Below are 23,177 nucleotides of genomic sequence, written 5' to 3' on the forward strand. Positions count from 1 at the left end.
ACCAGGGGCCTCTCATCCCATTGATGCCAAGGCAACTCTTATAAAGGAAAAGATTTAATTGGAAGTGGCTTACAGTTTCAAAGGTTTAGTCCATTATTGTAGTGGGAAGCATGGCAGTGTCCAGGTACACATGGCAGTGGAAAAGGAGCCAGAGTTCTACATCTAGATCCAAAGGCAGCGGAAGGAGACTGTGTACCACACTAGTTCCAAAGCCCTGCCTCCACAATGACATACTTCCTCTAACAAGGCCACGCCTCCTAATAGTGCCACTCCCTACGCCCAAGCATTCCAACACATGAATCTGTGGAGGCCATACCTCTTCAAGCCACCACAGTTTTGATTCACTATCCTTTTTATACATGAAGTCTAGGTCACCTGAGCTCCTCAAACTATCAGTTGCTGTATCTTGTTAAAGTACTATCTCCCTCACTCATTCTCACCCCAAAGTTCAGATTCGTCAGCATCCAGTTTCCACTTCCCTCTTATACATTTTTAACATGCATTTATTTCTTACTTAGCATTTATTTAGCTCGTATAGGTATGTGTGTGGGAGTAAATTCTCTCTCGGATACTGGGATCAAACTCTGCTTTTCAGACTTGGTGACAAGTACCTGTACCTGCTGAGCCATACTCTGCTGCCCCTTCTTAAGCTTTTTAATCCTTTAACTATATCGTTGGCTCTCAGCCTGCCTGCTACACAGACTGCAAAGTTATGACAGTCCTGACTCCGAATGCTTTTTCATGATCTAGTGAGGTTTTTAGTTTTTCTTAAGAATTCTTACTTTACATGTTTTCGGATTTTCCCATGTGTGTTTTTTGAATATTTATGGAATTATGGTCTCTAAGGCACTGAGGCTGCAAAAATATTTCAGAATGTGTGTGTCATGTGGATCGTCTCCTATCAAGTTTTTCCTGCCTCCTATGGTAGCGTAGATTGAGTCAGTAAATATTCTGTTACAGCAAACAGCAATTGTAGTTTTATAAATGTAATTTTATTTGACTATGTTTTGTGCACACTGAGTGCATGTGTGTCTGGGTGATGGTGCCAGATTCCCTGGAACTGGAGTTATGGACAGGTCTAAGTTGCCAGGTGGGTGCTGGGAAATGAGCCTGGATCCTCTGGAAGAACAACCAATGCTCTTAGCAGCTGAGCATCTCTCCAACCTCGACAATTTTATTAAACATATCCCTATGAGAAAAACAAGAGATAAAATTAGCTTCTTTATGTCCATGTGCATACATAATTCTGTGAATATTATACACATGATTTTCCTTTTTCTTTGTTTTCTTTAGTCTTTCATACAGTGCATCCTGACCACAGCCTCCTCTCCCCTTTCTCTTCCCAGTTCCCCAGCCCCTGATCTTCCCTCCCCCACAGATCCACCACTCCTCCATTTCCCTTCAGAAAAGACCAGGCCTCCCAGGGATATCAACCATACACAGTATAGTAAGATATAATAAGAGCAGGCACAAACTCTCATATCAAGGCTGGACAAGGCAACCCAAGAGGAGGAAAAGAGTCCCAAGAACAGGCAAAAGTCAGAGACACCATTTCCACTATTAGAAGCCCCACAAAAACCCCAAGCTAAGCAACCACACTGTATAGCAGAAGACCTAATACATGCTCTGTGCTTGCCACTCCAGTCTCCATGAGCCCCTGCGATCCTTGCTTAGTTGATTCTGTGGGCCCTGTTCTTGTGTCCTAACACCTCTGGGTCCTACAGTCCTTCCTTCCCCCCTCTTCCATGAGGTTTCTCAAGATCCACCCAGTGTCTCGTTTCATCTGCTCCCATCAGCTGCAAAAGAAGCCTCCCTAATGACAACTGGGGTAGGTGCCAGTTATGAGTATAGCAGAGTATCATTAGAAATCATTAGATTGACTTGGATTTTGTTGGCTGTGGTGGTGGTGGTGGATTTTCCCCATCATGTTTTGGTTCTACTTTTAGGTCTCTGGGCTTTCCAGCTTCTAGTTCTTGGCCATCTAGGCAGTGTCAGGCACAGGTTCCCTCTCATGGCTTGGGCGTCAAGTTAGACCAGTCATTGGTTCGCCATTCCTACTAGTTCTGAGCCTCCATCATCCCAGCACATCTTGAGGCAGGACAGGTTATAGTTCAAAGATTTTGTAGCTTGGTTGATGTCCAGTCCCACCACTGAAAGCCTTGCCTAGTTACAGAAGAAGCTTGTTCAAGCTCCATATCTTCCAGTATTAGGAGTCCTTGCTAGGGTCTCCTTCATAAGTACAGGAATCTTCCACTGCACTAGGTTTCCATATCGCCCCCTAAATGCCCTATAATTCCAGCTGTCTCTCTCCATACTCTCTCCCTCCATCCTTCTCTTCCCCAATCTGATCCTTCCAGTTCCTATTTCTCCTTCACAGGGAGATCCATGCTCCCCTCCATCCCCCCGTGAGCCCTCCTAAATCCTGAGCCTCTCTGAGTCTGTGGATGGCAGTGATCGTGTGCATGCTCTCCTTTCTCCCTGTGGATGAGACTTACTTCCCTCTATGACTCACACAGTGTAGTGTCCACTGACTACCAGATGATAGGAATGACTGACGTCAGAACACCTTTTAAGCAAATACATAATATAAAAATGATATCATCAGTTCTATCATTGACTGAGATAAGACTGCCAGTGACGTATGATACCATTCTTACAAGTTTAAATTAAATTTAACATAGTGACACATATTAGACTACAAGTTTTTGTGTTGTCAGGATATATGCAGTTTTGGATTCTCATTTTTATATACTTAAACTACTTATTATATAAAATTCTGTTCTGAGAAATAACAATATAGTTTATGTATCTCTGTGGAAACATTTCAATCTTATGATGTTGTTGTATCTAGGATTCTCAGGACTTAGCTATGGCCTTTTAATGAGAGAGCTTCCATAGACAGTTTACCACAAACCTGCAACTGGTTATGAGAATGAGTCTTACTAGAAATCGGGTAGGATTGCATTATCTAAACCCTATTTTTTGATATCTGAGGCTGAAGTCTCCTCTCTGCTGGTGGCTTTATCTTTATCTTCAATAAGGGAGGTAGAGTGTATCATAAGGTACTGCTATAATGTCTTATTAATAAAGTGTTTAATTTCAGGATGAAATGCTTGTTGTTTTAAAGCATCATTGCTTCCAAATTCTGTTTCTACTTTCATTTCATTTGATTAAGTAGGAACTTTAAACTCAAGGATTGTTGCTAACTGTAAAAAACTAAAGAAAAGGGGTTGGGGATTTAGCTCAGTGGTAGAGCGCTTGCCTAGGAAGCGCAAGGCCCTGGGTTCGGTCCCCAGCTCCGGAAAAAAAGAACCAAAAAAAAAAAAAAAAACCAAAAACTAAAGAAAAGGTTTAGTATCGCTTTGGATTCTCGGGTGTCCCTCTGACCTTGAGCTATGTGAGAAGCTTATCTAACATTGTTAGCCCCGGGATGGCTTTCAACACTTCCTCCCTCTGGTAAGCTGGAGGCCTGGAGATTGTTGTAAATACGTGCTGCCAAACCCCATGATTACAGTTTTCAATGAACTCCTGCCTTTGCTTATGAGTATTTTGTTTTTAAATATTTCTTAAAAGCAAGAATTCTACAAGTTGAACATAGAAAATAATTTATGAAGAAATGTCTGAAATTACTCAGGAGTGTCCTGTGTTCTAAGGCAAGGAAAATGGCTGAGTGGATAAAAGTGCTTGGTCTGTAAGCATAGGGGCTAGAGTTTGAGTCTCCAGCACCCATGTTGAAAGATGGACATGGCTGCTCATGTCTGTGACCCCCAGCATAGGGTGGGGTAGATTTCAAGAGTCAGCTTTACTGAAACAGCAAGCCCCATTTCAGAGAAAACCCTGGTCTCTACGAGTAAGGTGGAGAGGTCTGTAGAGGGCTATATGCCTGCTTTGGTGCCTGTGGGTGCACAGGTGTACACACACACACACACACACACACACACACACACACACACACACCCCAAAAACCCATGTTTTCACCATCCTCTGTCAAGTGAAATTTACAGGGACAGAGTGATTGGATACAGTTCTTAGGGTGTGTCTCAGCAAATGAAACTGCATGTTGAGAAAAGTCTAATAAAATAGGAAGGCAGATCCTTCCTTCTGATGTTAGAGTGGAGATGAAGTAGCTAGGAGAAAAGGTTAGTCCAATGCCCAATGGCTAAGATCATTTACTCTATGTATGACCTTTCAACAAAGAAGAGAGGTAATTAATTATCTAAAGTACCTTTGAGTATTGAATAAGTCTTATATGTGTATATATGCTTATACACATGAGTCACGTTTTTAATTTAAATGTATAGCACTGTGTTTTAGCATGTACCAAGTGCATTATAAGCTTTATTGTCTAGCATGTAGCTTATGTAGCTTATGAAGAATCTGCTGTATCAGAAATTTACTGACTTAAAATAACTAAGAACTTTTATATATAGACATTTGAGGAGTCATTATATTATAAATTGAGGGCACTGTTTGCATTGTTAGTAAAGTCATTCTGCCACCTCATTTTGCATTTCTGAGACAGAAAAAATGGATTCCTGATACATGGATTCTATCACCATGGCAGCTATAAAATTTTACTTTAACATAATTGATGGAAAATAAATAACAACTATTTAAAGTAATTACTATTTTAGTAAACGTATTGCTCCCTGCCTTTTGTTGTTATTGTTTTGGTTGTTATTATTAATGCAATTTTTCAAATTTTTATTATTAAAAATATACTTGTTTGTTGAAGAAACATTTTCCCTTTTCCTTCACAATTTAGTTATTAGTTCTGGATACCACAAGGTGATATCTGGACATAAGTATTCAAAACTTTTTCCGTGAGACAGTATCTCACTGTGTAGCTGTAGGTAGAACTGCTATGTAAACTACACTGGCCATGAACTCACAAAAATATTCTTGCTTCTGCCTCCCAAGTGCTGAGATTAAAGGCAATGCACCACTAAACCCAGCATTTTGAAACATTTTTTTGAAATTTTATTTTTTCTTGGATATTTTATGTATTTACATTTCAAATGTTATCCCCTTTCCTCCCCTCCCCCATACCCCCTCCCCTCTCTCCCTGCTTCTATGAGGACGATCCCACTCCCACCCACCCAATCCAACCTCAACGCCCTGGCGTTACCCTACATTGGAGAAATGAGTCTTCACAGGACCAAGGACTTTTCCTTCTATTGATGCTGGACAATGCCATCCTCTACTACACATGTGGTTGGAGTCATGGTCCCTCCATGTGTACTCATTGATTGGTGGTTTAGTCCCTAGGAGCTCTGGTGGGGGGTCTGGTTGGTTGATATTGTTGTTCTTCCTATGGTGTTGCAAACCCCTTCAGAAGCTCCTTAAGTCTTTAACTCCTCCATTGGAGTCCCCTTGTTCAGTTCAATGATTAGCTGTAACCGTCCTCATCTGTATCAGTAGGGCTCTGGCAGAGGCTTTCAGGAGACACCCATATCTGGCTCCTGTCAGCAAGCACTTCTTGGCATATTTTGAAACATTTTAAATGTATGTACCTTTGCAGATCTGAGACTAGGTCTACCCATGTGTATGTATATATATATACACATATGTATATACACATATGTATATATATGTATACACACAACTAGGAAAGAGATCATTTGCTTCATATGTGCTTGTAAATACTATTATAAAATATGTATTTGTGGATTTATGTAGGATCTGAATATCTTTTGAGAGATATTCAGCTTGGAAAGCCTACTTTCCTTAGTCCACTTCCACTTTGTTTAGTAAATGGTGATCAATTCCAATTTTACACCAACTGCAAAGGACACCAAACCTGAACATATCTTTTTGTTAGCCTTATCCTGAAAACTAAATTTGAGGAAAGGTTAATAATAAGCTTTTGTTAACCTTTCACTCCTGACTGAAATATCCTCTGATATAATTAATCTAAGCACTTAGCATAATACAAGGGGTCTTAAAACATCAATTGGATCGGGGAAGAGGATTATCTTGATGATATGTTAATATAATAAATATTTATTAGTCAAAAATTTAAACTTCAATTACAGTAATTTATAGTGTCTTTGTTGAATATATCAGCTGTCAGTGCCTATTTCAAGGCACTAAGGAATCTTGAAGTGCTCGAAATGATAGGTCATTATTAAATTGTGCCATTTGTTTCTTTATTGTATTGTAGTATTCCTTAGATTTTCTGCTCCTACTTTAAAATTATAATAACCTAATTATAAGACCTATTTTAATTGTCTGGATAATAAATAATCAACTTGATAATGTTGAATTGCTTGAAATATTACTGCTCTTTTCTGTTTTTCAATGATCAAACTAGGTGAGCTTCCAGAATAGGTAAGGAGAAAAGTGTAATGGAAATCACATGGAGAAACCATGATAAAGGCAAAATTTAGGGAAGACATGAGAAAATTAGCCACAATTTTAATGCATTATTAATCATTATTAATCTATCAAAAGGTATTCTCTGTTATAACAAGAAATTGCAATGATTTTTTCCTTATTTTCAGTAAAAGTTACCAAAGCCTTGACCAGTTATCAGCAGAAGTCAGCCTTTCTCAGGCCTCATTGGATCCCGGCCACTCACAAGAAGGCGATGGAAAGCAAGACTCATTGAATTTCATCGGTGAAGGTAGTGTGCTGGCTGCTTTACACCCATTCGACTCGGGATGAAGTCATTAGAGAGGAGGAAACTGCAACTAGAAAAGGCCTCCATAGGCTTGGGCAGTGGGCAAACCTGTAGAGCATTTTCTTAATTAGTAGGGAGGGCCTAGCCCATTGTGGGGGGTGCCATCCTGAGCTAATGGTTCTAGAGGAAAACAGGCTGAGCAAGACAGTAAGCAGCAGCCCTCCATGGCCTCTGCATCAGCTCCTGCATCCAGGTGCCTGCCCTGTTTGGAGTTACTGCCTTGACTTCCTTCAGTGATGAACTATGATGTGGAAGTGTAAGCTGATTAAACCCTTTCCTAACCAACTTGGTTTTGGTCATGGTGTTTCATCATAGCAATGTGGCCCACACTGGCTTTAAACTTGTAACCTTTTTGACTCTGCCTCTGGCATCTAGGATTACAGATAAGTCCCACATTCAAACAGATAAACATTAAGAACAGTTAAGTTTTACTAATCCCTAATAAGTTGTGTTCACGGCATTCCATACATGTTTTAATGCATCCTGGTTTCCCCTTTAGCCTCTCATTTCCCTCTCATACCTGCAAGTCCCTCCTCTTCCTCACAAATCTTTTCCTCACACTCATGGGTCTTGTTTGTTTTGTGTCCCACAGAGTTTAACTAGGGTGGTCTGTGCGATCCCGTGTTTAGAACTCTTCTTCAGGGCCTGGTGTGCTTACCAGGGGCTATATAACTGGACGCTATGCCCTCCTACTCTCCAGAATCTATTAGTTGCCAATAAATCAGCAGTAAGTGGTAGGGCCCTGTGAGCGCCTTCCTTGCTATGACTATTAGGGAGCCCCATTGCTGTGTGGGCCCAGCAGGAGAAGGCACAGTCGCTCAGAGTTTATAATTGCTCAGACCATGTGTGTGCTTAGAAATTGGCAGTTCAAAGGTCTTTGCTTCTTACATGTTTTGTGCTCCCCCTTCTGGAAATGTTACAAAAGTGTAGTATAAAAGTCTTAGGGTGAGCCCTTCTTTTTGTTCTCAACGTCTTGTATTGTTACAGATCTCTGCGTTACCTCATTCACTGTAAGGAGGGTTTCTCTCATTGAGCCTGAGAGTAGCATTTGTCTAGTCTCTCCAGGGTAGACTACATATGGTAGAAAATTTTAAGTGTCCAATTATTTTATTATTCACTTCTGAGTATGCCATTCTTTTGGATCATATTGTAAACCAAACTATTTTCTCAATTTCTTTTTTTAGTTTTTTTTTAATTGCTTCTTTTAGATTTTAAGCATGCATTTTTAAAAATTGCCTCTTTCTCTTATCTATCTGTAAAAAAAAAGAGTAAAAGTGATTTTAGTTGCTCATAGTAGTGTCAGAATTTTTTGTTTTATTTTTTAAGTCAGGGTTTCATATAGCTGAGGCTGCTGAGAACTTACTGAGTCACTCAGGCAAGCCGTGAATGGATAATTCCCCGAACTTCTTTCTGTTCAGTTCTGCATTGGAGATGCTTAGTGGAAAATGAATACCAACTCATGGGAGTTGCCTTTTCACACACTCCGTGCACACACACCAGAAATAAGACTACAAAACAGCTGCAATTTAAAGCACAGATCCTAGTGCTCAGGAGACACTAAAGAAATGGTCAGCAAGTGAATAATGTCTGGTCAGGATAAGTCTGTTTTTACTGTACGTCTTAATGTAGGTACAGGATTCTCACATACTCTCTGGTTTGGCCACAGTTACTGTTATTTAGTTGAATATTCTTTTCTCTTTACTGGGTGACAAAGTGTGAGTACATTTTCAAAAACAGAAGCTGGTGGAATGGAGACACATGCTTTCAGTCCCTGTGTTTGGGAAGTAGAGGTAGGAAAATCTCTGAATTTGAGGCCAACCTGGTCTACAAAGTGAGCTCCAGGACACCCAAGGTGTCATAAAAAGACCTGTCTCAATAAGTAAGTCAGCACATTTTTGTTCCAAAATTCATTATCTCAACCTACCATACCAAGAAGTTTTAAGAAAAACATAAATACACTAAGCTTTTAAAGGTGATAATTAGAAGCTACTGCAAGGTAAAATAGGTTTAGCCACATGAATACATTGTCACTACCCTAGAAGCTATGGGAGTTGCTCCTGGTTTTTTTGGTCTTGCTGTGATTCATAAAGGATGTTACTTTTGTATGCTTTTATCTCAATTTCCAGGTAAAGAAGATACTCCCTCACTTCTTGGTCTTTGTGGGTCACTAACATCAGTGGCAAGTTACAAGTCCCTAACAAGCCTAAAATCCAATGACTGCCTTGCAAGCCCCACCACGGAGATAACAAGCCCAGGCCTGACTCCATCCTGAAAGACTACGTAAAAACCCAAAGTTTCTGTATTGTAAATATCCTGTTTACATAAGTTTGGCTGCTGGGAGATCTTTGAAATTTTATATTCTGGTACATGCGTAGCATTTTGTCGTTCGGAGATTTCAGTCCAGCCCAGGTAAAGTTCCGAGGGTAAGGCATAGCAGTCCCCCTATTTTTCTTTTTAAATTAGTACATTTGTCACTGAGGATGTTTAAAGTTCAATAGGCTTTAAAAGTCTCACAAAGATTGTCTGAATCCATTATAAAGTGTACATAGTTGTTATTCAACCGATTTTTTATATTTGTTTAAATGTGTCTTAGTGTCCAGAGACTAGATCCAGGTTTTATTCCAGAGACTTAAGCTTAATGGTTTCTTTCACTCCTTTATTTGGTGGTTAAATTTGCACAAAAGGCAACTCTAATTTCATGACGCACTCCTGCGCTCTGTGTCTGTGTAACATGCTTTGAGGGGAAGTCTCCAGCCGCAGCTATTTAAGTTTTCCTTTTGTCATTCGGTACCAACTTCTAGCATTTCATAAATTTTGTAGAAATGTGCCTTTTTAGGCGGTTGCTGACTTAATTTTAAGGTATGAAGGAAAAGCATTTTATATATAAAAAATAAATGCATTTCTTAGACTTATTTTCCCTGGTGTGCCTAAGACATTGGAAACCTTTCAAAATACAAAACAAATGTTGGCAAGGTATTTCTTACATCGGAAGTTTCCAGTTTAATGAGTGATTTGAGAACTTTTAGAGAACAACCTCGTGAGTGACCAGGATAACTGACTGTGGATGTATGTCTGAGCCACAGTGCTATTTCTCCCTGTGTGCAACCACGAGTTATACTGGATGTTTCACAACCATTACCACTATTCCCTGATTTCTCATTTTTCAAACTGATCTTATACTTCAAAATCCTATACTTCTGTAGGAAAACAGGTTTTCTTCAAACAGTTGTGTTTCAAATCTCTCTCTCTCTTTTTTTTTTACATTTTTTTTGAAACAGCTACATGTGTCCCTAAAAATTCCACTGTATTGAAAACGAAGTGTATATTCTATAGTGAGTCACAGGAGGAAAACAAGTGTGCCAAAGACATTTCCTACACTGTTCATGAAGGGGCCACAGTCCTCGCTCTTGTCTGTTAATTTTTATATTTAAACCTAGCAGCGGTGACATGGCGGACGTTTATCCCTCCTAGAAAGCTTCCTGAGGAGAGCTGAACTCACACGTTCATTCCTTGTGCCCAAACTGTGTAGGAGAGGGAGGTTCTGGGAAATGCTTGGAGCTCAGTCTCCTGGTGTAGAATCAGTCAATAGTAACGTGACCGGTGTCACATGTGAGACAGTGCAGACACTAATTTCTGGGGCAATGGAAGCCTGGAAGCTCGAGGTAGACATTGCATTGGATGGCTCAGAACACACTGAGAGCTTTCTTCCAGTAGGCGATATTAAAGCAGAGCACCTCTGTCTGCTTTGAACTGTGTCTATCGTTTAAGAACACAGTCGCCAAGACCACTTTTAAATAGTGTCCGGAATAGCAAATCAAGACAGCAGGCCTGCAGGAGGCTGCATGGAGACTTAGATGGCCATGAGAATGTTGGGAATTTAGGCTGGCCATGGGCACGCCTCTACTTCCCTAAGAACTCTCAAAGTGTTTACCCCTTTATCACTATGGCCTGCTCTCACCTGTCATTTATGATTTTTTCCAGATATAGAAAGAACATTGTTAAGATCTTTTCATACATTTTTATAAAGTAGAAGGGAATACAAGATTCCCCAGTTGGTACACTTTTTCATCTCTGTCCCATAGTAACACTAGTTTGTGACATATCCCTGCTGCAAACCACAGACTGAGACATGACACCTGAGGACCATGGCTTTCCCTCCGCTATTGGAGCTCTTGATACAAAGTTCATCTGCTACTGTGGAATCCGAGTTTCTACAGTTGGTTCTGAGCTATATGCAGTCCGTAATGCTTGCATGAGTGAACGGCGTCTCAGTCTTTAATTACCAGTGGTACTGTGTATTTCTCAGAACCCCACAGAGAATGCCGGCTTAGTCTCTTTCCGTCTGTATTCCGTTGCCTTGATGTACTATATTTGTTGCATGTATATTAAAAAAAATTTTTAACCATACAGTACTGGTCTTTTTCCTTGACAAAAATAGTTACCTGACTTGTGTTCACTGAACTATGTCAGCAAATAGAGTAAATAGTGGGGACTAATTAAACCCAACACACTAATGAACATGATTGGAGGAAACCCTTTTACCGAGGTTGAATATTATATGTACTTTTAAAATGCTCTTTATAGAGCACATGACATTTTGAGAGTTACTGATTCCATAGAGGACAATGGCCCCATGTAATTGAGTCGAGTTGAAAATTCCTATCCCTTAGTGACATCACAACTGACAAGATTCTGATACATTCTAAATTTCTTATAATTCAAGAACTAGGGGAAAGGGAAAAGGAAATTAAGTCAACCAGTAGTTGACAGGCAAAACCCTCAACATGATTATAGTCATAGGCCTGAAAATATGGTGACATGTAGCCATATGATGTAATTAAAACTTGAGTTTCCCTGTTCTAGCAAATATTAAACTTCACTGAATATAAGACAGATTTCTCCTATATTCCTTTATTGATTTCTTGGACCTTTCCAAAAGCACCAGGACTAGCATGTAATGGACTTGGGGATTCTTTCCTAAGAGTCCTTCTCATCACAGTATGGATTAATCTGTATCTACAAGAGTGTCTTTCCTGGCTCCCCAACCGTGCCTGTGGATTAGTCTGTATATCTACATGAGTTTATCTCCCGGCTTCACCATTGTGTGTTGTAACATGGATACAGGCAAGACAGAGAGAAGCTGATATTTTTCTTTCTATGAAACTCAGGCCTAATCTGTACAGGCCCTTTTCCTGGTACCAAGGAGCAGGAAGTGGACCTCAGAGTCTGGTGACATGCTTTAACAATCTGGCAAAGTGTTCTTTCTGCAATATGATTATAAATCAAATTATGCTTTCCTGAATTCAGTTTGCAAGTATTTTCTGCAGATTTTTTTTTTAATTTATGTTCAGTAAAGAGACTTGACTACAATTGTCTTTTTTTGTTGTCTTCATGAAGTTTTGGTATCAGGATGATTATGGCTTCATAAAATGGGTTAAGTAGTGTTAAGTCTTTTACTATTTTATATAAAAGTTTGAGATGACTTATGTTAGATCTCATAGAGCCTAGTAATCAATAGCCTGTAAAATTCATACAAATATTGTTTGAGTCCATTGTAAACTGTACATGGTTGTTATTCAATTGTTTTAACTTTTTATTCATTCTTTGTGAGGTTTGCATTGTTCACCCTAATCGCACTCATCTCCCCGTCCACTGTACTTGCCCTCTGCCCTGACAACACCCCCACCCCCAGACAAAAAATAATTCTTGTTGCAGAAGCTGTGGTGTGTAGCAGTGTGTCCAAAGTATGCCCTTTTGTCTAAACAGCTTTACTTGCAAATGTTCTTTGCGGTATATCCATTGGTCTGGTCCCAGGACTCTAGCTTCTGTTATACTATCAATACTGGGTCCTACTAGATTCCTGTCACGGGGATCCTGTAGTTTTGGATCTGTAGGACTGCCTCCTATGTACTCTCCATCAGTTCATAGATGGGGTAGATGTTGGGGAGTGTCAACTTAAAGTCCTGGATTTGGGCCTGGGCTGTAGCTGAGTGGGTCAGCACCCCAGCTCCCCCACACCAAAACCCCCATGGGAGAGCTCTCCAGCAATTGCCCTGACTAGCTCACCCAGTGCTCTCACCCAGTGCTGAGCTCCTCCACTCTCATGCCCTCAGGCTGACTCACCTGCATCCATCCCCAGGGGGCCAGCCCTGCTGTCCAGTTGAGATGTGGACTGCTCTCCCAAGTACCACACTCATCGAGGGGCTGCACCAGCTCTCTTATGCCCTTGGAGCTGGCTCACCTCTAACCCCCCCCACAACCATGGACAGCTCTACTGTGCTGACCAGATGGAGGGCCTGATCTCCTGAGTGTTGCAGTGAGTGTCAGGGACAGCTCTCCTGCACTCATGACCTTGGGGCCAGCTCTCCCATCGTCCACAGGTGGTGAAGGGGATGTGAGGGAGGAAATCTCTCCCTTTCCACAGCACCACACATTAGACAAATGGCCAGGCCAGCTTTCCCACACTTACACACCCAGAACCAGCTCACTCACAACCCTCTGCAACCAGGGCCAGCTCTGCTATGCTTCCCGGGCAGATGAGGGGCCCACTCGCCTCAGTACTGCAGTTGGAGACTATAGATGTCCGCCTGACCTTTGGCAGTAACAGACCCTTGCTGTTGAAGCACCATGAACTTAGACATGGCCCTGGGTGGCAGCATGGGCCAGGACACCACCATGACCTCAGCTGGCATCACTGGCCACTCTCATCAATCAGGCTTTTCTCACCACTCAACAATTCCACCGCCCTTCCTGGTACAAACATCCCTCTTCCTTCCCATCTCCCCACCACTTACTTGCCCATCTTAATGATGCCTGGGCCTCCGGGTGTCTGGTGTCACCTCAGGTGTGTTATGTCCCACCCATGCACTGGGCAGGGATTGTCTGAAGCATGGACTACACAGCCAGGCCTCTGTGGGCACCAAGCTGGAGGGTCATCTCAGGCTTGCTCTGTAGCCCGGGCTGCATGTCACTGAATGGGGGTCTTCTCAGGTATGGTCGCCCTGCCTGGGCAGTGTGGTACCTGACTGGCTCAACTTGCTTTTTATCTATGTGTTCTGAATCTTGGTGTCCAGAAACAGGATCCAGGCTTTATTCCAGAGTCTTAAGCTTAGTGTTTTCTTTCATTCCATTATTCGGTACTTAAAATTTCACAAAAGATAACTAACTAATGTCATTAAGTATTTTCTAAGTTCCAATGTCTATGTGCTGTTTGTATAAGGGAAAGCTAGATTTGCCTGTTTTTTTTTTTAAATCCAGATGTTTTTATTACTGCATCAATTCTGTTAATTGTTATAATAGTATTTGTTTTGCCTTGGATTAATTTTTGTAGGTCATATACATCTAAACATTCAACTACTTATTTTAGATCTTTCCAATTTAGCAGAATATATTAAGATAGATCCTAGTAATTGTTTTGAATTTCATTTGCATCTATCATGATGGCTCTCTTCATCTCTAATCAATCTAAGTCTTAAATTCTTTTGGTAAATTTAGTTAGTCTTACTTAATTGATCAAATAGCATAAATATGTATCACTCAACAATCACTCTATATATTAATGGTCTCATCTGGGCAGTGGTGGCCCATACCTTTAATCCCAGCACTTGAGAATTCACATCCTAACCACATTCACAAAAGCAGACAGAGAAAACTAGGAATGGCATGAGTCTTTAAATTCTCAAACCTTGCCCCAATGACATTTCCTCCACAAGACCCCACCTCCTAAACCTATCCAGCCTATGACAACTGGGGACCACGTATTCCAATGCCAGAGACTATAGGGGACGTGCAGCATTCAAACTACCACAGTTGTGTTCCTCGATTATTCTCCCTTTATTGAGTCAGGGTTTTTTGGTGATTCATTGGCTTGTTAATTCTGGCTAGTCTAGGTAGAATTGTGTTGCGGTCAATTCTCCAACCCAGATTAAGCCCATGCAATGAAAACACAACTCAAATAATATGAATGCAAGTTGTGTGCCTAGATTGGGCAGACCCACCACTACACTACTCTATTCCCCCAGCTACAAGATCCCTCAGAACTCGCAGTTTCTCCAGGCCACATGCTTTATCTCCATCTTCCTTCCACCTCATTTTCTCCATAGACCCCTTCTCTCCTCCCTCTCCCCCCAACTCTTCAGCTCTTCCCTGCCCCTGCCCAATTACTGGCTCTAACATTTATTTTACAAGTTAAAATGGGGAGATGGTCCCGATGAAGTCACCTGAGTAGTGTTTCACTCCTTGTCCTAGGCAGCCCCTCTTGGGGAAGCTTAATTAGCATCAAAATACAAACAGACAGTACCAGGGCAACCCACAGAATTGTCCTCTGGCTTTGTCTTCCATGTGTTATAGGCTTTGGTTCTCACACTTGTCTTGTGCCCACTTTATCCACTGAACCATTCCCCTGTCCCACATCTCATCTTTAGCCGACAGAATGGTGGCCTAAATACTTCACATGAAGGGGCTGCCCAAGATGGAGCCAGGGCTTTGGCCCTAAAATTCTGGGCATTCAATCACACCGTCATAGACAGCTGCTCTCATTTGGGGTGGGTAATCTATCTTGTGAGGATCATAGTTTCATGGGAATGTTTATGAAGATGTTGCCGGAATCCAGGCTGTCTTCAGGTTCAGGACAATGTATGAGACAATGAACTTTCAGGCACCTTTTGGAATCTGAACTAAGGCACTGTGAAAACTGAAAGCAAGACATCTAAAGAAGAGACCTACAGAAATGCCTGGCTTTTGTCCTGCTTTTAGTTAACTTCTGGGACCAAGTGAGGAGTCAGTGCCTTCTAGCAAAACCAGTGTCTATGTCAATATAATAGAAGAATATAGGGGTATGGCTGAGAATGATGGAAATTTTCTCAGCTTAACTAGGAGCCTGGAAAACTCAAGGGCCACCAAAGCTGCCTACAGTCAGTAGCTTTAGAGTTCTTGCCTCAAGAATTCAAAGAATGAAATCCACAGACTAGAGGATGGGCGTTTCTGGGAGCTGTTAAGATGGGGGTGAGTGAGTGAGCAGAAGTCCCATCTTACAGGAGAGATCCTAGGAAATAGGATGCCATTGACATGCCAATCCGGAGGCTTTGAAGGACTTACAGTAGGAGAGGAATGAGCTGATCAACCCAGTTGGCCTCCTCTCAGCATCGGAAGGAAGTACAGGCATGTGCAGCCCTTAGGAGAGGAGTTCAGATAGGAGGTAATAGAACAGACCAGAGTTCTGCTGGCATTCCTGGCCGGCAGCAGCTTCGGAGCCCCTTCCATGACCAGTTTCTGTGTCCTGTGCTAATCTACTCTTTAGCCCATTTATGTGGCTCTCCTGGATCAGAACCTGGAAACCTACAGAAAGCTACTTATTCACAAATGAGAGCCTCGGGTAGAGCAGGAGGATGCTTTCTTTTCCCTGTTCTGTTGGAGCTGTGTATGTACTGATAGTGACCTGGTAACCCACAGGCTGTGGGCATTGTGACACTGGCCTGTAATTCTCCAAGCTGATAGGCTGAAATAGGATGATAGCAAGGTCTAGGCTATGTAGACATGTCCAAGAAGTAAAGGGGGAAGTGTTAGGTCACTGGGTTCTACTTTAAGCCATTTCACACTATATAAAGCAGTGATTTGTCTGGCTGTGTTGCCATAAGAGACCCCCTCTACATGGGGTCTTTGATTCCATTTGGTGGGGAAGGTAACTACAGCCCTGGGCAGACCTAGAACTGTGCCGTCTGTCATGTGTCACCCAGCCAATAAAGATTGTAAGTTTATTGAGGATAACTGAAACTATAGGGACACCTGGGCATATTAAAATTATATCAAGGAAAATAGGCACAATAACTTACCCGACACACCAGACCAAGGAAAAATGTAACTTCCTTTCCTGGGTCATACAGAGTGGTAGACATCTAACATTAAGGCAATGGCCACATACAAACCAATCATCTGAGGGCTGGTGTGGTGTGGGCAGTGAGGACCAAGGGCCCTCTGATGCAGCTTGTTCCCATTGTTGGTCCTGTCCATCTGTTTGCGCATCAGGAGCTAGATATGACCTACTGCTTCCTGCTCCTGAACAATGGGTCATGTCCAAGTCCAGAGGGGTTGGACCCTTTTCCTGCTCATGGACACTGGCTCAGTCTTTCTCCTCACAGATGAACTCTGCACTCCTGCCCGACTCCAGCTGTTTTAGCAGCGTTACTTCTGTTTTCTGGTTTGTTCTTAACATACAGGACTTTCTCAGTGTGCTTCTGAATCCACGTGAACCCCTTTATTGGGAATTCATTGTGTAACTCATGTACACACATGTAGATTATATTTACTCTGCTGTGTGACATGAGATGTAACAATAGTAGATGAACTTATTTGTGTCTGCCTCAGTCAGTATTAGCCACAAAACCTTGTGAGTTTATTGTTTCCAGTAAACTCCCAAATGGTGTAAAGACAGCAGTGTATGACTTAGGTTTTAAGCAACCCCACACTCAAATACAAGTTAAAAATACCACTCGCCTTGTTTCTCAAGTGCAAGGGTTTGGCACATCAGTTGAGTAGATTTAAGACTCTTTTTAAAAGAGTCTATCTATAAAGAAAAGTTCAGGGTGTTAGAATTGTTCTTGCTTTGCAAACCATCCTAACACCAGGGAAAGCACTAACAAACCTGAATAACAGGCTTCATGTTTAGTCATTTGTTCAGAGCAGGGTCTCCCTAGTTAGTCCAAGTTACCTCATATTTGCTCTGTATCCCAGCTTGACCTCAAACCCATAACCTTCCTGCTCCCTTAACTTCTGAGCCATTTCTTTGGCCCTAGTTTTTCCAGGCATTTTTGTTTTAGTTAGGGGGGAAATGAACAGCGTCTCATACACCTTAGTCTGACCTTGAACTTGGGTGGTATTACATTTCTGATCCACTTGTCTTAGTGTTTGCTCTGCAGGACTCTGGGCTTCACACCTTGGACCATTTTATCTTACCTAGTCCTCTGCCTGCCCTCTTCTCTGTGAATAAAGGTCTTTGAGACTCATATCTTGGTGTTTCCTGTGTTGTTGCACCTCTGTCTTCCTTTGGAATTACAGTGTTATGGTTAACAATTGCTTCCATTACAATGGTGGAGGAAATCACACCCAGCTTTGATGGAGCGAGAGGAAGGAACTACTTTGAAGTTAGCAAATAGAGAATCTAAAGAGAAGCTGCGGGCTGCGGAAGTAGCTTTATTGGTAGAGTGCTTTTGGAAGGCTAAGTTAGGTTCAGTGTCTGGGCAACTGGACAGGTAGGCACAAATATATAAACTTCTTCACTCTGGTGGAGATAGGTGGACCGGAAGTTTAATTCCATTCTTGGTTACATACCAAGTTCAAGGTTGGCCTGTGATATATAAGATAATGTTTCAAAAAAAGAAACAAACAAAAAAATCAGCCAAAAAACAACAACAACAACAACAAGAACAAAAAAACCCAGGGGTACAAAGAAAGTTTTTAAAACTAAGGGACCGTGCCACATCAGCTTAATAACCTGAGTTTGGTCTTTGGAACCCTCATGGTAGAAGGAAAATTTTGATTCCCAAATGCTGGTCCCTGATCTCATACAAATATGCTATGACATGTAAACCCCCATTACACACACACAAAAGTAAAAACAAACCCTCCCCCAAAAAACAAAGAGACATTGTTTCTGTATATCTGTGAGGTTTAATTTTTTGGTTGATTGGTTGGTTGGTTGGGTTTGGTTTTGTTGACACAGTTTCTCAGTGTTGCTCTGCCTGTGCTGACATTTACTATATATACCAGGCTGGCCTCAAAATCAAGTTATCTGCTTGCCTCTGCCTCCCAAGTGCTGGGATTAAAGGCATGCACCCAGACCCAGTTTCATCTCTGTTTTTGTGTGAATTTCACCATATGAATGCATAGGCAAGAGGGAACTTTGCTTACAAACCAGTATTTTTATTTCAGAGTTCAACAGGTATAGCCGCTGGGGAGTCAACTGAAAACAGTCACATTTCCCTGTGTATGAAAGGGAGAAGGGGCTCCCCCTGCCCCTAACTGAGAAGCTATGGACAGCTGTTGGCTTCTGGGAGAGAGATTATTAAGAATATGGATGCTGGTAAGCTGCCCATGTTCTATGGATAGCCCCACACCCAGCAGTATATGGACAGCATGACTTGGAGTGGATGTGTTATGTTGGAAGTTAGGGGTGGGGGCTGAAGTGGTGCTCAGTGGTTTAGAGGACTTGTTGCTCTTGCAGAGGACACTCACTGAATCCCAGGATTTCACAGGGCACCTTGCCCTTTCATGCTAGAACCCGGACTGCCTTGATCTGGTGCTAGCAACCAGAGCTGCTGTAAGTTCATGAGTGTGGGGGTCCTGACATGTCCAGAAGACATCAAAAAGCTCACCTTATTCAGAATTCAAATGGCAGCATTTTGTTGGACACTCATCTGCTGTTTATAGGGAAATGTGAGAGAGATTTATCTTTTTTTGGCAATTAGAAAACAAAGATTTTGTCATTTCTTCAGCTTTGTCCATGAAGGCTTTTTTTTTTTTTTTGTCCTTGTGGTTTTATTTTATAATGTCATCTAAATAAGTATTTTAAATTTTTTCATAAAATATACTTAATAAACTTATTAAAAATAAAGCATTTTTGACCTAGAACTAACCTTAGGACTTCCAGAGGGCATCTAAAATAGATGTAAAATTAGATTAAATCATGGGAAAACATTGTCAAACAAGAAATACTCAGGCTTTAGTTGTATTTGTATGAATACACTGCTAATGTTTGTTCCAAGTATCAGAGTTTTAGAAATCTGATATATTTTGGTTTGTATTTCAGTCACAATTATACTGCTAGATAGTTTGTGATAATACCAAAGTTGATGAATTTACCAATTGGGAGCTGTCACTGGATCTTTCGCCTTACTAGTTGACGTCTAGTCAACATGTTTTATTCTGGGCTCAAGCTTAGAGGTAGAGAACTTTGCTTAGCATGTGTGAGATCCTGGGTATGGTCACCAGTACTGGAAAAAAAAAAGCCATTTCCTGTTGACCTTTTAAAATGTTGAGGAGGACACAGATTCTCAAAGAAGCAGGAACTTCAGACACTAGCCCATTACCAAGCAATATTTAAATGAACCACAGAGCCAGGGACATGGCTTATCTGTTACTAGCATTTGAATGCTCTTGCAGAGTTTGGTCCTCAGTACCCACAGCAGGTAGCTCACAGCAGGTAGCTCACAGCGGCATGTAAACATAGCTCCAGGAACCCCAATGTACCCTCTGGTCTCTGTGGGCACACACATGTGTGCTCATACACTAAGATCAAATCAAGTAAAAATTTTAATGAACTAATCATCTTAGAACTTGTAATCTTTAGGTTAAAGAAACGCTGGGGCAGCTCTTATTCACTTAACACCAAAATGCAGACTTGCAGTATTGGATGTGCTTAGCTATCTCCTGGCTCAGACAGATATCCTGAGATTTGAGCCACAGAGATCAGCCTTTAACTGACCAAAAAGTTACTCAAACCAATGCTATTCCTTGGTTAGCCCAAGAAGATGGAATGTAGTTTTTATATCTAAGGCTCATGTCATCCTGGTTAGATTGCAGTTTTCATGCCAACTTCACAGAACTTATAACCAGGCTAAGACTCGGGGCACAGTTGCTTGTCCTCTCAGTTTGCTCTGTGAAAGGTATGCCATCTTTCCCTATATTCTCTTGTCTCACTAAGAACCCCTGGACCTATCCTGCATCTGTGTTGGTTGTTTGGGAAGGGACCCAGGTTGATATTTCTAAACCTAAGATGCATTTCTCCAGTTCTCTGGTAACTTCTCTAAACAGATATAACACTAAAATGTTCTATCTTCAAGGAGGTTGATAAAAATAATGACAAGAAGAGAGACCTTACCGCCTGGTCAGGTGGGCACTCCTGAGGCTGCAGAGCGGAAGAGACCACCAACACTGCCCACCCCTGCCCACATCCCTGGCCCAAGAGGAAACTGTATAAGGCCTCTGGGTTCCCGTAGAGAAGGGCCCAAGAGCAGCAGGACCACTGCGTCTGAGACACCGCCAGAACCTGAAGGGATCTACCAGATAAACAGTTCTCTGCACCCAAATCCTGTGGGAGGGAGAGCTAAACCTTCAGAGAGGCAGACACGCCTGGGAAACCAGAAGAGACTGCACTCTGCACACATCTCTGACGCCAGAGGAAAACAACCCACGAGCAAACTTGAGCCTCGGGACCACAGGTAAGACCAACTTTTCTGCTGCAAGTGACCTGCCTGGTGAACTCCAGACACAGGCCTACAGGAACAACTGAAGACCTGTAGATAGGAAAAATTACACGCCCAAAAGCAGAACAATCTGTCCCCATAACTGGCTGAAAGAAAACAGGAAAACAGGTCTACAGCACTCCTGACACACGGGCTTATAGGACAGTCTAGCCACTGTCAGAAATAGCAGAACAAAGTAACACTAGAGATAATCTGATGGCGAGAGGCAAGCGCAGGAACCCAAGCAACAGAAACCAAGACTACATGGAGTCATCGGAGCCCAATTCTCCCACCAAACCAAACACTGAATATCTAAACACACCAGAAAAGCAAGACCTAGATTTAAAATCATATTTGATCATGATGCTGGAGGACTTCAAGAAAGATGTGAAGAACTCCCTTAGAGAAACACAGGAAAACATTAATAAACAAGTAGAAGCCTACAGAGAGGAATTGCAAAAATCCCTGAAAGAATTCCAGGAAAACACAATCAAACAGTTGAAGGAATTAAATATGGAAATAGAAGCAATCAAGAGAGAACACATGGAAACAACCCTGGATATAGAAAACCAAAAGAAGAGACAAGGAGCTGTAGATACGAGCTTCACCAACAGAATACAAGGGACGGAAGAGAGAATCTCAGGAGCAGAAGATTCCATAGAAATCATTGACTCAACTGTCAAAGATAATGTAAAGCGGAAAAAGCTACTGGTCCAAAACATACAGGAAATCCAGGACTCAATGAGAAGATCAAACCTAAGGATAATAGGTATAGAAGAAAGTGAAGGTACCCAGCTCAAAGGACCAGTAAATATCTTCAACAAAATCATAGAAGAAAACTTCCCTAACCTAAAGAAAGAGATACCCATAGGCATACAAGAAGCCTACAGAACTCCAAATAGATTGGACCAGAAAAGAAACACCTCCCGTCACATAATAGTCAAAACACCAAACGCACAAAATAAAGAAAGAATATTAAAAGCAGTAAGGGAAAAAGGTCAAGTAACATATAAAGGCAGACCTATCAGAATCACACCAGACTTTTCGCTAGAAACTATGAAAGCCAGAAGATCCTGGACAGATGTCATACAGACCCTAAGAGAACACAAATGCCAGCCCAGGTTACTGTATCCTGCAAAACTCTCAATTAACATAGATGGAGAAACCAAGATATTCCATGACAAAACCAAAATTACACAATATCTTTCTACAAATCCAGCACTACAAAGGATAATAAATGGTAAAGCCCAACATAAGGAGGCAAGCTATACCCTAGAAGAAGCAAGAAACTAATCGTCTTGGCAACAAAACAAAGAGAAGAAAAGCACACAAACATAACCTCACATCCAAATATGAATATAACAGGAAGCAATAATCACTATTCCTTAATATCTCTCAACATCAATGGCCTCAACTGCCCAATAAAAAGACATAGATTAACAAACTGGATACGCAACGAGGACCCTGCATTCTGCTGCCTACAGGAAACACACCTCAGAGACAAAGACAGACACTACCTCAGAGTGAAAGGCTGGAAAACAACTTTCCAAGCAAATGGTCGGAAGAAGCAAGCTGGAGTAGCCATTCTAATATCAAATAAAATCAATTTTCAAGTAAAATTCATCAAAAAAGATAAGGAAGGACACTTCATATTCATCAAAGGAAAAATCCACCAAGATGAACTCTCAATCCTAAATATCTATGCCCCAAATACAAGGGCACCTACATACGTAAAAGAAACCTTACTAAAGCTCAAAACACACATTGCACCTCACACAATAATAGTAGGAGATTTCAACACCCCACTCTCATCAATGGACAGATCATGGAAACAGAAATTAAACAGAGATGTAGACAGACTAAGAGAAGTCATGAGCCAAATGGACTTAACAGATATTTATAGAACATTCTATCCTAAAACAAAAGGATATATCTTCTTCTCAGCTCCTCATGGTACTTTCTCCAAAATTGACCATATAATTGGTCAAAAAACGGGCCTCAACAGGTACAGAAAGATAGAAATAATCCCATGCGTGCTATCGGACCACCACTGCCTAAAACTGGTCTTCAATAACAATAAGGGAAGAATGCCCACATATACGAGGAAATTGAACAATGCTCTACTCAATGATAACCTGGTCCAGGAAGAAATGAAGAAAGAAATTAAAGACTTTTTAGAATTTAATGAAAATGAAGGTACAACATACCCAAACTTATGGGACACAATGAAAGCTGTGCTAAGAGGAAAACTCATACCT

At 41.4% G+C, this 23,177-nt stretch overlaps 2 protein-coding genes across 8 annotated transcripts in view; one reads left to right on the top strand and one right to left on the bottom strand.

The window, feature by feature from the left end:
* Rundc3b (RUN domain containing 3B) overlaps positions 1-11,089 on the top strand; it is a 136,904-nt gene extending 125,815 nt beyond the window's left edge. For all 3 annotated transcript variants that reach the window (XM_006236003.5, NM_001047116.2, XM_039108366.2), the window contains 2 exons: positions 6,504-6,625; positions 8,809-11,089. In XM_006236003.5, coding sequence (XP_006236065.1) covers positions 6,504-6,625; positions 8,809-8,954 — 268 coding nt within the window. In that variant the 3' untranslated portion in view covers positions 8,955-11,089. The remainder of the gene's footprint in view (positions 1-6,503; positions 6,626-8,808) is intronic.
* Positions 973-23,177, bottom strand: part of Slc25a40 (solute carrier family 25, member 40) — an 87,152-nt gene continuing 64,947 nt past the window's right edge. For 4 of the 5 annotated variants that reach the window (XM_063285716.1, XM_063285717.1, XM_063285721.1 and 1 more), the window contains one exon: positions 973-1,189. In XM_063285716.1, coding sequence (XP_063141786.1) covers positions 993-1,189 — 197 coding nt within the window. In that variant the 3' untranslated portion in view covers positions 973-992. Of the gene's footprint in view, positions 1,190-17,849; positions 18,024-23,177 lie in introns of those variants that run through there. The other variant, XM_063285719.1, reaches the window with a different exon arrangement.

Source organism: Rattus norvegicus, chromosome 4 (assembly GCF_036323735.1).
Source record: "Rattus norvegicus strain BN/NHsdMcwi chromosome 4, GRCr8, whole genome shotgun sequence".
In the NCBI taxonomy this organism is placed as follows: Eukaryota; Metazoa; Chordata; class Mammalia; order Rodentia; family Muridae; genus Rattus; species Rattus norvegicus.